The sequence below is a fragment of the Emys orbicularis genome, chromosome 15 (genome assembly GCF_028017835.1).
Source record: "Emys orbicularis isolate rEmyOrb1 chromosome 15, rEmyOrb1.hap1, whole genome shotgun sequence".
Classification (NCBI taxonomy): Eukaryota; Metazoa; Chordata; order Testudines; family Emydidae; genus Emys; species Emys orbicularis.
Window position 1 is genome coordinate 34,593,672 of NC_088697.1, and position 17,211 is coordinate 34,610,882.

Genomic DNA, 17,211 nt, shown 5'->3' on the forward strand with positions numbered 1-17,211 from the left:
CAATAGGTCCCAAATTATTGATGTTGAAACCAAATTAGTTAATACACTGAAGGCACAGTTTTGTGTAAGGGTTGAGTATTTTTATTAACCCAGCTGTCCGTTAAAGGTTTCAACACAAGTGGTTTTCCACTGGGCTGAGACCGCTTCTGAGCTTAGAGATAAGAATGAGTTTTTAACCCTGCCCATTAGTACATGAGGCCTTTATAATACCAGTCCAGTTAAAAAAATCAAATGCACTTTACAAGGAGTTATTTTATAGAAAGGGAAATTGAGGAAGAGTAGTTAAATTATTGCTCAAAGTTACAAGGCGAATCGATGGCCGAGTTCTGGATAAAGCCCAGGTCTCTTGGCTCACTGCCCTTTGTCAATCCACATAGCTTGTGATAGTTTCAAAGAAATTGTGCTCCGTTGCCTTGAGGATGGGTGATGTAGCTGGAGTCTCTGCTTTGTATGAAGCCACATGTTGTGTGCCTCTCCCACGAAATAATATCTTGGTGAAAATGATCATTGTTCACTTATGAAAATACCCACCTTGTGACTGTTCTGTTGGGTAATGCATTAGATGCTGTACACAGATCTGGGGGTATAGCAGGCAGCAAAGGGCTTGGGCTGGTGTCATTGAGGGAGGGAAGGCCTTCTTCCTAGTGATTCAGCACAATTTTTTTTTCCGTACAGAAGCTGGACAGCTCTGCTGAGGCAGCTCCTGCAGCTGAATTTCCTTCTCTGCAGAACTGGTAACCTCCATTCCTAAGTGCTGGTCACACCCATCCCTGCTTTCTGAAGGCCTTTCCCTCCCAATCTCCTAGTGCAGCACATACTGTAGCATGCCTGTCACCTCTTATCTGTGTGTCCATGCTACACCAGAAGGGTCTGGGTTACAAATGGAACAGCCCTTCTCTCTAGCACATGGTCTGGCACACACTGTGCTAGGCAGCAGAGGCAATAACTTCCCTCCTCTCCTCTTTCCCAGTTCAAGGAGCGTCTTCTTCTCTTTCACATAACAGGCATTGGGGTTGGAAAAGTCCATAGCGATGGAGAACAAGACACTGAGGAACACTCAGGTAAAGGAACGGACTTTGCATTCTTCAGGGCTTAGATTGTTCATGGTAATTATATATCTCATAATAAAATAGTGTGTATATCTCAGCTCTGCAAATCTGTCGGGATAATTTAATAGGCCAGGCTTAAAATCTACTCACCTGCCCTTTACAGTTTTAAGGGGGTGGGAGAAAACAAAAATCAAACAATATTACTTTCCCATTTTTAGAAAACAATTACAAGTAAAATGTTCCTAAGGTTGTGGTCTCTGCACTGGTTGTCTTAGTTAAAATATAGTGCTTAAATCAAAAGGAGAGGGTGAGAGAGTAAAGGGAGTATACCACTTTCCCCTCTAATTCTGCCATTTACTGAATAGATCAGTCCTAGCTGGGTATTAATTAAGATAAGTTTGACAATTTTTTTAAGATGTCCATAAATATGCAGCTGTTAGTTAACATTTACACAGCATTTTGAAAGTGAAAAGTTCTATATAAGGACTAAGTGTTCTTCTTAATGACTTTTTGTGAATAGCTGAACATTTAAGAACTTAATAATACAACACACATGATTTCCAACCCTGCAAACGCTTACTACAAAAGTCAATAGGATTGTTCCCAGTAGTGTGTGTGCTATGTCTGGTAGTGTCTACAGAATTGAGCTCTAGGGCCCAATACTGGAAGACAGTGAGTGCCTTCTGGGAGGTGCTGCACATTTCCCAACAGGAGTTTACAGTCTTTGCAAACCTACTCTTGTGTTAGTTTAAATATTTGATATTTTGCTCAGTTTAGGAAGATGTGGTTGCCACTTGGGGAACACGTTTAGCTACGGTGGAATGAGCTCTGAGTTGGCAGAGAGCACTGGAAAGAAAACCTCCACAATTATGGATTTGGGGGATTTGCTTTAATTTTTAAAATACATGAAACATATTGTCCATAGGATGAAAATGGCCTGAAAAACAGAGTTATCCGAGTGGGCACCAGGAAGAGTCAGGTGAGTTTCTGCTTATTGTATGAGCCTCTGTTCTGGTGTGGCCATATTGCTGAGTCTCTATTCAACGGGGACAATTGTGACTTGAGACCCTGTAGCTGCATTTCCTAAAAGTAGAAAATCTGGGTGTCTAATTTCAACTTTAAAAATATGATGTACAGCAGTTACCCTCTGTAAATAAGTGTGTATCTCGATTATTTGTTACCTCTGTTCCCCTAAAAACCAACCCAGGGTCACACTTGTATTAGTTTTATTACAGTGCTGCTGTTGGGTCAGATAGAAAAGAGATGGAGCTTATTCGTACATGCACACATTCACCGCATTCATACCCTCATGCACCCACACACTTACACAGGCGGAGAGTTACCGGAGACAGCATGGAGACCGGGAAGCCGAAGCGTGGTGGATCTGGTGTGTCCGCCTGCGGTCACGAATCCAGGCTGCTGAGCAGGTCAAGGAGCAGCAGCTGCTTGTGTGCATGGCTGCTTCATTTTTCTGGAATTGGGCGGCTCCTGTCACGTACATTGAGTTTTCCTTTTGTGTCCATCACCGAGAAGCATTTCATGCATACCAGGTTCTTCTCTTTAAAGCACTACGTGATTGCCTTCTCAGGGCAGATTATATCAGACACACCTGTCTCCTGTCTCTGGGCTCCTTTCTCCTTGCAGTTCCTCTCCACCCAGTCCCACATACACTCCCTTGTTCACACACTCTCTGAGGGATGGGATATTACAAAGTTTGGAAGTTCATACAAGTGGTAACTTGAAAAGGTTACAGAGCTTGCAAAGGTTACAAAACTTAAAATGCTATGCTAACAATAACTGAAGTTACAAAGTCTGCAAAAAGGTTGCAGAACTTAATGATACAAGTTACAGATCTTACAATCGCATTTGAACGGAGGCTTTACATAATTTATATATAAACCCAAATGAAGTACAGCATCTATCAGGTTTCCTGTTCAATAGAGAAGTGTTGTCTAGTGGTCAGAGTGAAAGACTAGGAATCCGTATTCCCTTGTTCTGTTCCCATCTCTACCACTGACTCACTGTGTGATTTATGGCAAGTCTCTTAGGGCCAATCTTCAAAAGTGGCCTCTAGCTTTGGGTGCCCAACCTTATGTACCTAGCACCTGACTTTCAGAGGTCCTGAGTTGTCTCAAGTCACTAGAAGGTGCGGATGCAAATTGGGATCCAGATGTTTCAAGTTTAAGCATCCTAAGTAGTGAACACTCTTGAAAATTATGCTCTTTATTTATCTGTGCTGCTATTTTCTCATCTGTAAAATGGGGACAATTTGTGGATACTTCACAGAAGGTCTGGGGCGTGAGGCTTCATTCATTCATATTAGTAAAGCACCTTAAGATCCTTGGATTAAGAAAAAGCCCAAGTCCTCCTCAGAAAGTGACCCTAGACTGGAGTAATGATATCTTTGCCAAAGAGTGACCTCTGTGAATTAGAAATAACTGTATTCTGTCATCAGAGTTGCACTATAATAGGCGTCCTTGTTGGCAGTCCCCGTAGGAAGGCCCAAGGTTCAATGGGCCATGAGACTGAGCTCTCCTGCAGGGGATCCTCCATGTCGGGACTGAGGCATGTTGTTACAGCTATGTGGGAGAAGCTTTCCTTGATGCCACCTGGACTGTATCCATTCTGAATAAACAGAACTTTAGTCCCAATGGCTGTCAGTTGGCACATTCCATCAGCACCAAGCTCATGGAGTAGCTCAAGAAACAGGGAGGTGATTGCACGCCTCTTTCAGTAGACTCCCTTTGTGTCTTCATTTTGCTATATCCAACAACCAAATATCTTATATGGAGGCAAAACTTCGGCTGCGTTGACACTCTCAAAAGCCTGGGAGGGAGGATATAGGAAATACATTGGGTCTTTCTTGCTATCTAGCTGCAGCTGGGAGGAGCATGTTTGCAAAGAGAGATAAATGTGCCTTGGGCCTTTGTTTTGAGATAATCTTGCCTACTCTGGAAGTCAGGCGCAGGCATGGCTCTGTACTTTGCAGGAGGCTAGAAGATGAGACAGATGGGCATTGAAGGGTGGGACGTTGCTTTTCTCCACCGTGTGCGATCTCCTAATCTATTAACAATTATTATCAACACTTTGCACTTATAGCACCTGTGCCTTTCACCCAGCATCTCACAGCACCTTACAAAAGGGAAGTTCGTTGGACTCATTTTACACACGTGGAAACCCATGACTTGCCCAGGGCCACTCAGAGCATCAGTAGCAGAGAAAGATTAGAAACTAGGCTTCCTGGTTCATCTTCAGCTGTGACTATTAGACTACATTGCCCCTCACAGGGTCAGGATCTATGGAGGGATCTTCTGCTTGAGTAGGATAGTGGTGGTGGACTATTTTATGTGATCCTTCCCCTTCCAGAGTGTAAATTAAATGTGTCCCATCTACAGGTACCTGGGCCTTTGCAGCCTCCAAACCCTGCGGCTTGCTCTGTCTGTTGTATTGAGCTGCTGCTGTTCTCCTTCTGCACAACTTTCTGACATACCTCTGCTCATATAGAACACAATTCCTGCAGACAAATCGTAATTCTGGCTCCTTGCAGGATCATACAGCAATGGTAAAGTTTAGCATTCATAAAAAGCACAGAGCAGATATGGTGCATTTTAGCTCATCACTCATTGAGGTGGGAATCACCAGGCTATTTAGTCTGCCTTTGTTATAACAATGGGTGCCCCTTACTGCAAGACCTATTCTCTACACTGTGCACAATGCTTAGTCTGACTCTCTTTAAAAATTACAAAAGCACATCATTGTGTTTCTCTAGTTCAGGGGTTCTCAAACTGGGGATCGGGACCCCTCAGGGGGTCACGAGGTTATTACATGGGGGGGTTGCGAGCTGTCAACCTCCACCCCAAACCCCGCTTTACCTCCAGCATTTATAATGGTGTTAAATATATTAAAAAGTGTTTTTAATTTATAAAGGGGGTCGCACTCAGAGGTTTGCTATGTGAAAGGGGTCACCAGTAAAAAAAAAAAGTTTGAGAGCCACTGCTATAGTTCCATTCACCCAGTGATGGCACTTCACAGATAGTAAGCCACAGCCCTTCCAATTAGGTGGGTAAATACCATCTCCACTTTAAACATAATGTCGCTGAGGCACAAAGAGCTGTAATGGCTGGCCACAGAACATAGCAAGTCGGTGGCAGAGGTGAAAATAGAACCCAGGAATTCTGACTTCCAGTCCCCTGTTTGAACCACTACTTCTAACTGAAGAAATTTGGTCTGACCCTACCATTGACTCACAGTCTGACCATGGGGCAGGTCACTCCAATTCTGTTTCTCCATCTGTAAAGCAGGGATGGTAATACTGTCTTCTGTTGGGTGTTGTGATCATTATGCAGGGGTAGGGTTTGTGTAGCACTGTGCTAAGACTTCTATTTATTTGCATTAATGCTTGTGTTTTGGAGGCTTTGGTGAGTGCATTTGACTATGTCTAAGAATAGAAAAGCTTCCTTTAGCTGATGTACTGAACACATGCCATCTCACATGGGACTTTGCCTTCTGTTTTTAAACTGCAGCTGGCCCGGATTCAGACAGACAGTGTAGTGGAAATGCTCCGCAAGCGATACCTCAACCTTCATTTTGAGATTGGTAGGTGTTCAAATGCTGCTCAGAGGCAGGGAGCAGCTGGAGTGGGATGGTTTGATGTGTAATATCTGTTATGCAAGAAGCCCTTGGCCCAAGGAAGAGAGATTGTGGCGTTTGCGTAAGTGGAGAATCCGAATGTGACTGGACAAGAGATGCTAATGTCTGCAGAGCAAGGAGAGGATGGATTCCATGTACTGCTGAGCATTGAGTTCCCAAGTTTCTATACAGATTATGATACTGTCACTCCATAGAGTAACCATGCATTAGTCTGGCTCCAAGCTAGATGCACCATATATTCATGTTCAAATGCAAAGTAAAAAATTATATAAACCAGACCGGGAGCAGTCAGGAGCCCAATGCTGCATTGATTGGATGGCTGCTGAGCACCTGCCCAGTAGCAGGAGTGAGGCCAGAGATGGTGCTCAAAGCAAAGTGTCTTGTTAGTGTGATGAGGATCCTGCTTAAAACTACTGTCCTCAGACACACACACTCATGGCCTTCCCTTTTCTTACTCTGTGCTCTTGGGAATAAGGCAGCACACTTCCAGAAGACCTAATCTTTACTCCTGCTTAGTGCAGAGTACTGCTAGAATACTCCTGCTACATGGAGCTTGCATTCACACCTGCACTAGAATGCAGCAGCCATGTACCCCTTTGCTGCATACCGCACAGAGACTTACAGAGTCTGGGCCTATCCGATCTCTCTGTATCGCTGCTCTTAAAAAGCTCTCTCTTTGAACAGTTGCCATGTCAACAACTGGAGACAAGATCCTGGACACTGCTCTTTCCAAGGTAAATGACCTCTTCCTCCTTTGAATTGAGTGAGGCTATATGTGACTACGTTGGTAATATGCTTCATGTTCCTCCCTCCCTATTTAGATTGGAGAGAAGAGCCTCTTTACCAAGGAGCTGGAAAATGCACTGGAAAGAAATGAGTAAGAGCTCTGAACCTTTCTCTTGCTTACTGCAAGCCATGGAATGGCCCGGGCAGTGCTGCAGATTCTGTCTGCATCTGAAATCAAGACAAGCATTCACACTCTAGTGCAGGCCTGCACAACTCGTAAAGCGGCGAGGGCCATATTACTCCAAAGAAAACAGCTGAGGGCCGAACCCCCCCGAAACACAACACACACACCCCCAGCGCTGCCCGCCCCGCGGAAACAAACCCTCCTTCCCCAGCGCCACCCCACCAAAACAGCGGTATTGAATCTTTGTAATATGTTATAGCGGGCTCCTAAGGTAGTATAATTAAGGTAAAAGAAAAATGTCTTTTTGCTAGAAGTAGAATAAGATCTTCCCCCCCACTTTGTAATCAATTGCCCTGTTGAATGAATGAGGTGTGAATGTGGAAGGCAGGCACCTCCAGACAGCTGCAACCCTTGGAGAGGGGATGGGAGCCAGACCAGATCAGTAGACCAGGTCAGCCACCAACTCACTGCTTGCCTCCTCAGCCCCCCTCCCCCACCGCCGGCTCACCTGCACCTCTGCCACTGCCTGCCCGCTCGCCTCCTCAGCCCCCCTCCCTCACCCGCCACTTGCCTACTCACCCCCCACGGGCCACACAGTGAGCCCACGTGGGCCGCACGCGGCCCCTGGGCCACATGTTGTGCAGGCCTGCTCTAGTGGCTTGCTTGTAATTCAAATTTATTTTAGAACATTTTAGAGAATGATAGGCTTGTGAAATGTGCTATCCATAGTCTCTGTCTCCTTCCCCTGACTGTTTTAGTTGGGCTTACATGGCTGAAGGAAAAATGTCATGTCAATCAGTAATGTTTGTGTTGGTTGAACCGATTCCCTGCAACCTGTGGTATTTTTAGAGCAACAGTATTATTTGTTACATACACACCACTGAGTGGCCACATACACTTTGAATTCAGACATTTCAGTAGATGCCTCAGATTCACAGTTAGCATTAAACAGTCTCCAAAGCCCCCTGCCTGTTAATTGTACTCACTACCAACAGTGCAGGAGAACTGGAAGCATTAGGGTTAAGCCTCTTTTGGGGTAACTTATTTCTGTGGGAAACCTGGGTTCAGATGTCAGTTGTGACTGAGGGAGACTGCTGTTTTTTACCTCATGTTCCAGCTAGGGTATGGGATGCACATGGATCAAGGGACTTTTCTCAATTTGGATTAAAATTAAAGATTCCCCTTTGGGTCCTCGTCATCTAAGGGCTGATCTAATTCCCACTGAAGTCAGTGGAAAGACTCCCAGTGAGTTCAGGCTCTAAGGATTCAAGCCCTTTTTTGATGGCCATGTCAGTGGTATGAAGTGATGCAGGCAGCTCGAGCTCTGGGCTGCTGCCAACTGAAAAGTAGTTATTTAAATCTGACTGGGCTGTCGGATCCACTGAGCTCTGTGTCCTGCAAGGGTGATGGGTGTCTGTGCAATGTGCCCAGGGGTCTTCAGCACCCACACCAGGCTCTTCAAATCACTTTGCAAATATTTATGATGTAGCACCCCCGGGAGATAGATAGACATAATGTTACAGATGGAAAAACTGAGACACAGAGAGATGAAGTGACCTGTCTAAAGTTGCACAGTGAATTAGTAGAACTGGGAATAGAACCCAGGATTCCTAATTTCCAGCCCCCCTTTCTAGACTAAAGTCCAGTGTGGAATTTTTATTTCTCAGATCATTTGCAGGCATCTTGCAGGTGCCCCATGGGCTCCTTCACCCACACCATGCTCTGACTTTTCTCTCCTCTGACTTGTAGAGTTGACCTGGTTGTTCACTCCTTGAAGGACCTGCCAACTTCGCTCCCGCCTGGCTTCACCATTGGGGCCATCTGCAAGTAAGTGTGCATTGAGAGGCCTGACTTCCTGAGGGGTTTTAAAATCCCCAGAAGGACCATTTCTTTACTGTTGGCATCCTGTGTGATGAGTTTGGTCGGTCTCAATCTATTTCCCTTTGTGTAGGTAACTGTATTGCACAACTTGCCACTGTGCTTGTCATCTTGTTGCCTGTCTCAGGAGAGAGCGAGAGCCCAAATACCATGGGCTGTGAAGACTGAACCCCCCCCTCTTTTTCTTAAAGAGGGGTTGGGTGGGCTCCAGGTCAGGATTAAGCATGTTGACAGAGGGTGGTGCCTGTGGGAAGCTTGCCCTTCCGCGGCTTGTGCTGTGCCTGCTCTGTAGATGAGTAGAGAACCGACTGTCTAGAATTGTCAAACCAGCACCTTCACCAGCTCTAGATTAATTGGAAGGAAAAATGGAAAAGGAAAAAAGAGGCTCCCCTGTATTGGACTAAGAATAAGGAAGTTAGAGGCACCTCCACTAAGGACCATGAGCAGAACTGTTTCCATTTAACCACATCCTATGGAATGATGTCTTGTCTACACTGTATTTCTTTGTAGAAGGGAAAACCCCCATGATGCTGTCGTTTTTCATCCCAAGAACTATGGGAAAACCCTCCACAGCCTTCCTGAAAAGAGGTGAGTGGATGGGAGAGTTGTTATTGAAGAAATGGGGTGGTGAAAAGGGATAGGCTTAGACTTCTCAATACCAAAACTGCCTGCTCTTCACTATTTTTTGTGAACTCCCTGTGTTAATACAGTTAACATCCAGACTTTCATCTGTCCTTTGCACAGATTAAGAGGTGTTTTCAGTGTGTGTTGTCGTCTTTTTTTTTTTTTAAAGTGAACCATTTGTAGGAATTAGCAATAAAGGAATAAAAACTTAATAAGAATCCCAGGAACCATAATTATCGCTATGGGAAAGAATTGCTGCTGTTGAATAAATGAGCGAGAGCTGACCTCTCATCTCTCCAGTCATGCTTTGAGGTCTGACATTTTCTAAATCCTCCACAACCCCCAGAATGAATTCTTAGTACTTCATATCTTCAAAGCACTCTGCACACTAAAATCCTCCTCCCTCTCCTGACTGACACAGAGGACATTCAGCTTTGTTGGATCTCCACTGAAGTCAAGGGACTTAAAGCAGGGTGAACTTGGCCCAGTGTTTTTGTGACCCACACCACAGCCAACTCCCTCTCCTCGGTCTTTTGGCTTCTCCGGTTGCATTCACCTACTCCACTGTGATGGTAACACGACTCAGTGGGAGCAGACTTTTCTGTCCATGCTTCTTGACTCAGACTAAGGACTAGTCTACACTAGAATCACTATAGCAGTGCAGGTCTACTGATGTAGCTGCACCGCTGTAGCGCTGCTAGTGCAGACAGTCTATGCCGATGGGAGAGAGCTCTCCCGTCGGCATAATTACTCCACCTTCCCAAGCAGCAGTAGCTGTGTCGGTAGGAGAGTGTCTCCCACTAACATAGCACTGTCCACACTGGTGCTTAGGTCAGTGTAACTCACGTCGCTCAGTGGGGTGGCTTTTTCACACCCTGAGTGACTTAAGTTATACCAATACAAGCACTAGTGTGTACAAGCCCTGAGATGGGGGGCTAGTTCCAGAAATTATTTACTTTTCAGTCCCTCTCCTTAGAGGTTACAGGGTTCCTTTCTCTTTGGGGATGTCTGTGTTGAAATTACCCAGATGTCCGTAATCTTAATTAAAAACACAGAAAATAGAAATAAAAAAATAAACTGTTTGCTTCAGATTTAGATTTACACAGATGTAGATTTACACTTCACACAGGCTAAACTAGAGATGACTTGTCATCTTTTTTTATGGGATAAAAAGAAAAGTGAGTAGCATACATCCCTTGAAAGTAGTCCTCTCTCTGGTCAGACTGGCAGCTCCCCTTGCTGTCCAGATATACACGGTGCTGTCCAGAGCTCTCCCCCTGCACTTTCCAGGACCTATTTATCAGACCTCACCTTGCACACCCAGACATGTGTTCCGTGATCCAGGACTGCTATCCCTGCTTTCCAAACCAGTTTATTCCAGTTATCAAAACAGAAAATAGGGCTTGGGGATTGCTACATTCTGTAGATGGTGACCCACTGAGGAGTCAGAGATCCGTAACAAGGATTAATGGCTGCTTTGCAAAGGCCTAACAACCTACCACAGAGACTGTTTCACCGACTAGGTAGTCTGGTTATATCTAGATTTAGTTAGGCCTCATGTTAAATCTCTCCATTTTTCCTTCTGCCAATATGAATGATGGATAGATCCCCAAATGCTCTGTGACTAGTTTAAAAAGGTAGTGTGTGTTTCCCTGGAAGCTCCTAACCTGTCCCCAGCTAAAGGTGAGTGAATGAATCCAATTCTGTTTCACTGGGTTTTTTTTGTTTCCTCTGAAGCGTGATTGGAACCAGTTCACTTCGGCGAGCAGCTCAACTCAAAAGGCGGTTCCCTCAGCTGGAATTCAAGGATATTGTATCCTTTCCTGGCAGAGTGCAGGCGTGGTATCTCAATAAATAACAGTTGGCTTTTCTCTAGCACTTTGGTGCTATGATTAGAACCCAGGCTTCCTGACTTCCAGTCCTCTGCTCAAACTAACTTCATGCTGCCTTCCTAAATCACTATGAGAGAGGAGTTTACTCTCCCTGGCCCATTCAATCCCTGTATTTTCCGCTGAGAAAGGGCCCAATATTAGTCTAGCTTCTCAGAGGCAGATACACTTCACAGGAGGAACTGGCATAAGAGACACAACTCATTCCAATTCAGTCACTAATGGCTTGGGTGGGATTCAGACCAGCAGTGAAAGGCTCTGTTGTCCCAGTCTCTGTCCCTTTAACTTATTTTTTAATTCTGCACAATTTTTATTTGTCAGCTGCTGACATGTTCAGTGCTACATGAGACATGTCCACAGTCCCAGCCCCAAAGAGCCAGTGTCCAAATGATTACTTCACAGCTCACAGCAAAATTCCATCTGCCACCATCTGAACAAGTTTTCCAGGATAGTTCCTCAACTCAATTATGCAAGTGACTGGAGACAGCTAGGGCCCCACAGGGCCTGTTGGCACGTTCTGGTGAATGGTACTATTTTCAGGCTGTTCTTAGAAGTCCACTCTCCTTTGGCTCCTGCCTTCCTCGTCCCATTTTGTTACATCATGGTGTTGTATCGGTACCTGGTGATGCTTTTGCCCCAAACTGAAAAACCCTAGGAGAGCACAAATATGCATCAACCTTGGGAAAATCCATCTTACAGCAATGCTGGGAGAGCCCCAAATGTTCTTGAAAAGCAAGTTAGTGTGGCGTCTCTCTGAACTTGTGGAGTCCACTGCTTACTCTCCTCCTTCCCCCCCCCCACCCCCCCACCCCCACACCTCAAACTCCCCCTAATCTGTTGGTGGCTTCTTTAGGTCTGGAGGAAATCTTGGTGGCTTCCTTCTCTTCAAGTGATCAGTACTTATGCAGTATACTGTGTATCAGTACTTTTGCAGTGTACTGCAGCAGTCTTGCTCCAGGAGCAGATGGCAGGCCTGCTTCCCCCAGCCCCACCTCTCTTGAGTTCTCATTCTTACTAAAGTTCCCCCTTTCCTTTCATTCTGTGGGGGAATCTTCCCCTTTTCCGTAGTGCTTTGCTGCATGTTTGGAACACTGTTATACTGCTCAGCCAGTAGGTGGCCCCATGCATAACATACCTTGTTTAAGCTAACCCAGCCATACCTGGCAGTGTATTTAAAGGATCTTTTTGGAAGACACATCTGTGGTGTCTCTCTCAAGGCAGGTCTACAGTACAGCAGGGATCCACACTCTGAGATTGATCCACTGGCGGTCGATTTAGCGGGTCTAGTAAAGACCTGCCAAATCGACTGCAGATCGCTCTCTAGTCGATCCTTGTACTCCACCCCCAACGAGAAGAGTAAGGTAAGTAGACGGGAGATTTTCTCCCGTCGACCACCCGCGGTAAGTCAACCTAAGGTATGTCAACTCCAGCTACGTTATTGACGTAGCTGGAGTTGCGTAGCATAGGTCGACTTACGCGGTAGTGTAGAGAGCCTCAGAGAAGGAAGCTCTGTAGTTGATCTATGTTTGATCCAGAAGCCTGACCTACTTGTATATGACACTGCATGCCCCATCCCCTGTGGGGAGTAACTGATGCTGCTGGGGGACGAGAGGTAAGGGAGGAAAGGCCCAAGCAGAGAGGAAGGGAGCAGGCTGATTAGCTGCAGGAGTGACAGCCTTTGGTGATTGCAGCAGTAGCAGCCTCTAGTGGCTGAGTTAAGATCTGCAAGCAAAGTGTCCCAATTTGGAGATTGCTGTTTCTGTGCTTCTCACTTAACCCTTTATGCAGAGAGGAAATTTAAACACCCGCTTGAAAAAGCTGGATGAAAAGGAGGACTTCAGTGCCATAATTCTGGCTGCTGCTGGACTGAGGAGGATGGGTTGGGAGAATCGTATTGGTCAGGTGAGGAGAAGCACAGTGGGAAATTCGACTCACTTCCAGATCCTTAACCCATTCCCTTTCAGAAACCTTAGCTGCCCCATCATGGATGAGCATAACATCTGCTCTGAATCCATATATGCATTATCTTGAGATTAGGCTGCATTGGAGTGAGGGTTCCACTCACTGCATTTCCCTTCCAAAGATGCATTCAGCACAATTCTTTCCATGTGTCAATAACATTTGTCCATCTGAAAACTTCAGAGCCCTTTATAGTGCCCAAATCCTTCATGAACAGGCACTTTAGAAACATCTGATAATTTTGATAAAACATTACAATCTCCAATGAAATAAGTACCATTATACCCATTTTATGGATAGGAAAATTGAGGCACAGGGCTGGGGCATGACCATCCCCAGATAGTACATACAATAGCAGAGTTGGGTATAGAACCCAGGAGTTGTTACTTCCCAGTTCCTTGCTATAACCATTGTACTGCACTTCCTTTATGGAAATCATTTCCGTCTCATCCTGAATTGCTGCTCTTTGGAGCATTTTAAATAAAATTTTTACATAATCTTGGATTTAGCACTGCAACATATTAACTAATCTTTGCTTTTTCTCCAGATCCTAAACCCTGAAGATTGCCTTTATGCTGTTGGGCAGGTATGCGATGAAAAGCCAGCTGAGTAGCCAGTTGCTGTGTTACAACCAAACATTTCAACTGTGTTTTCAACTCTGCACCTTTTCTGGCTGCTGTTCTGTAGGCATGCTGCATTTGGGAAGCGTACTGTGGTTGTTAATTAAAGGCTAGCACGTCATCACTGTTATAAGTGATCATTCTACTCCTGAGACGTGGCCTTTCAAGAGCATACTAATGAAAGTAGGAGTCAGCATCTATATAGAACAAGCTGATAAGAATCAGTCTGAAGCTGTGATCCTGCAGCTCACTTGTTTAGTAATGTGCAACTTTTTCTTTCTGCTTTCATCTTGTTGCCATGTGTGTTATAGCAATGGGATTTGCGTGTGTATAGAGGGTAGAGCACTACAGTGCAGGTTTAGTGGTTTGGGACTAACAGACTGCAGACTAGAGATGCATGAAGACTGAGGACAGTGTTTCTCTCTTCCTTCAGGGTGCCTTAGCAGTAGAGGTCCGAGCTAGAGACGAAGAGATACTGGATATGGTATCTGCCTTGCATGATGGGGAAACGGTGCTGTGCTGCATTGCTGAGAGAGCCTTTATGAGACACTTGGTAGGTTTGGTACCATCACTTTTCTGTCTACTTCCTTCCTGGGAGAAGAAGTAAATGATTACGTAGTATTGTTAAACACCATGGTATCAGAAACCTGCTAGATTTCGTTACCTCAACTGCTAAATACAGACTAGATTCAAGTGTCTGTTAACTGATTATGTGTGTACGGATATTCTTCTGTACATGGCTGACTCTGTGTTCTACAGGCTTTTCAACTTTTACCTGTTTGCTGTGCTTTTTGTTTCAGGAGGGTGGATGTAGTGTTCCCGTAGCAGTCAGTTCCATGCTGAAAGACTCCCAGGTGAGAACTTAATGTATTTTATTTGGGTTCATCACTGAGCATTTTTCCAACATGCACTTTTTCCCTGCCACATGAAAATAGTTCCAGCAAGCATACTTGGCAGCTGAGGATAGCCTTGCTATCTCCACGCTGAATCCACCAGAACAACATTGTGTAGGGCAGGGTCAAACAACCAAGGCCAACACAAGTGTAGCAATAACACAGCTAAGAAAAAAAAAAAAAAATCCCTGTGTCAGGGAAAACATGATGGAACTTTGTGGACAAGGCTTAGCAATCTTCTAATTTACCCTCTCAATAATTACGAGTGGTGATTCTCATCCCCTCTGTAGATAAAACTTTTTCTGGGGCTATTATTCCTTTGATAAATAATAGATAAAACTTCCCCAAGATTAAATATAAACACTATAGAAAGGAAGCCTGACTTAAATAGAGGGCGCTGACATGCAGGAAAAAAGTTACTCACCTTCTCATAACAGTTGTTCTTTGAGATATATTGTTCGTGTCCATTCCAATCAGGTGTGTGTGCGTGCACACGTGCACGGTAGCTGGAAGATTTCCCCGTAGCAGCAACCGTAGGGTCAGCATGGGCACCCCCTGGAGTCACGCCTTCATGGCGCCCAATATAGAGCCCTACCGAACCGCCACCCCCTCAGTTCCTTCTTGCCGGCTACTCCGACAGAGAAGGAGTGTGGGTATTGGAACGGACATGAACACATCTTGAAGAACAACAGTTACGAGAAGGTAACCATTTGTTGCCAGGATACAGAGTGTCGGCCATTTATGCACACTGGAGACTTAAGAAATGCAGGGGAAACTGAGGCACCCACACAGTATTCAGAGGAAACATTAAGAACAGTCCCACATCGTCACAACAACTAACTATACTAAATTACACTACACTATCTGAATAAACAAGGTGAGTACAACAGGAATCAAACTGCTAGGTCACTTGCCGGAGCAAGAGCAAGGGAAGTTACAGCTACCGTCACTGGCAGTAAGAAGGAACTGAGGGGGTGGCAGGTCGGCAGGGCTCTGTATTGGGCGATATGAGGGTGCGACTCCAGGGGGCTCCCAGGCTAACCCTATGGTTGCTGCTAGGGAAAAATCTTCTGGCTACTTGCACGTACGCACGCACACACCTGATTGGAATCAACATGTACAAGCACTAGAAGAAGAAATCATGGTTTCAAACAAATGGTACTTGTCTCCTATCTCTTGGGCAAGGAGGGTTGTGGAGGCAACATGCTTGCAAGCTTCCCATGCCAGAACAGCAACCCTCTTTGGCCCATTAAGGAATGACAACAATTGGGTTACATGGATTGCTCTGCCATGATGATCAATGTGATATGACTAGCCCCTTTAAGCATAGGATCTTGGTAAGCCCCAAAATACACCTGTAGGCCTAAACTGAGCCAGAAAGGAAGCATTTTTTCCAACGGCACATGGGAGTTAATGGCAGAATGGTTTCCCCAACTCTTACTAGTTTCCTCCTCAGATCAGAAACCTTAATTTTTAAAAAGGGGATGCTTGGGTTGGTCATCACAGATGCCACGTACCTTTATTGTGTTTTGCCCAGTTGTATTTGACAGGAGCTGTCTACAGCTTGGATGGATCAGATAGCCTGAAGGACACTATGCAGACTGGTGTTAACTACCCACAGCAGGTAAATAAATAAATGCCTCTTAATTTCAGTTGGTTTTAACCTTCAAACTTCAAGTCAAATGAAAAAGACAAAACCAGGCCTTTTTACCATATTTTTTTCAGTCCAGTCCTTAATCTTTAGTCGTCTTTACAATATTCTCTGATAAGGCTTATAAAAATGTATATGGCAACCTACTGTTTAACCCCAGGTTTTCCTGCTGTTTTGCCGTCAGTATCTTTTTTTTTTATTTTTAGAATGAAGAGGGACCCAATGATGATACACAGTATGTTGGCATCACAGCCAAGAACATACCTCATCATGCTCAAGAGGCCGCAGAGAACCTGGGTGTTGAACTAGCCAGCTTACTGCTGAGCAAGGGTGCTAAGCGTATCCTCAATGTTGCAAGGCAGCTCAATGATGCCCGATAGACACATCATTCCCACCCACCAGCAGCTCTTGCAGTTGGCATGATTCCTGTACGGTCAGAAGTTTGACAGAAAAAACATGGACTTGGCTGCTGCACTGTTATCCTTCCTTAGGTGGAGTCTCTTAATTTACACTCGCATCCCATTTTCCTTGTGGATCTGAAAACAAAACTTAAAATATTAAACTCTGTAATTTGAGTAGTTATGCCTGTTCAGAGGATACAATCCTATTTGGAGTTTCTTCTGTGAGCTATCTCTTTGGGTGGTTTGTTTCAGCAACTTGTTTACCCAAAGCGTATAAGCAAGCTCTTTTGAATACAGTAACAAGAATAACTCAATACAAGAAATAATGCTAAAATGGTAAGGGATATAAGGTGCCCTTGTCTACACTTACTGGGGATCAATGTATGGTAATTGATGCATCGGCGGTCAATTTAGCAGCTCTAGTTAAGCCCCACTAAATCGACTGCAGATTGCTCAACTCCTGTACTCCGCCTGGCCAAGAAGCACAAGGGGAGTGGATGGGAGACATAGTGCAGTGTGGACCCCCTCGTAAGTAGATCTAAGCATGTTAACATCTGCTACATTCTTCATGTAGCTGAACTTGCGTAACTTAAATTGATTCTGCCCCCCTCCCCTCCCCTCCCCCCCCATATAGTGTAGACAAGGCCTGAGTTTAGTCTAGCCTACACATACCTCCTTTGGGCTTAA

The 17,211-nt window shown here is 45.0% G+C and overlaps 1 protein-coding gene across 3 annotated transcripts; it reads left to right on the forward strand.

Moving 5' to 3' along the window:
• Positions 1–682: 682 nt before the first annotated feature.
• On the forward strand, positions 683–16,718 carry HMBS (hydroxymethylbilane synthase). Of its 3 annotated transcripts, XM_065417277.1 has the most exons (15): positions 683–734; positions 1,005–1,106; positions 1,975–2,028; positions 5,573–5,645; positions 6,384–6,433; positions 6,521–6,576; positions 8,359–8,436; positions 8,998–9,075; positions 10,849–10,924; positions 12,789–12,902; positions 13,507–13,545; positions 14,013–14,132; positions 14,380–14,433; positions 16,010–16,096; positions 16,330–16,718. In XM_065417277.1, the coding sequence occupies exons 2-15, from the start codon at positions 1,032–1,034 to the stop codon at positions 16,501–16,503; spliced, it is 1,128 nt and encodes a 375-aa protein (XP_065273349.1). In that variant the 5' UTR covers positions 683–734; positions 1,005–1,031; the 3' UTR covers positions 16,504–16,718. The 3 variants fall into 3 exon arrangements, with proteins under 3 accessions (XP_065273349.1, XP_065273348.1, XP_065273350.1); XM_065417276.1 differs by lacking the exon at positions 683–734 and having other exon boundaries at positions 908–1,106; XM_065417278.1 differs by lacking the exon at positions 683–734 and having other exon boundaries at positions 908–1,061.
• The last annotated feature ends 493 nt before the right edge of the window (positions 16,719–17,211 follow it).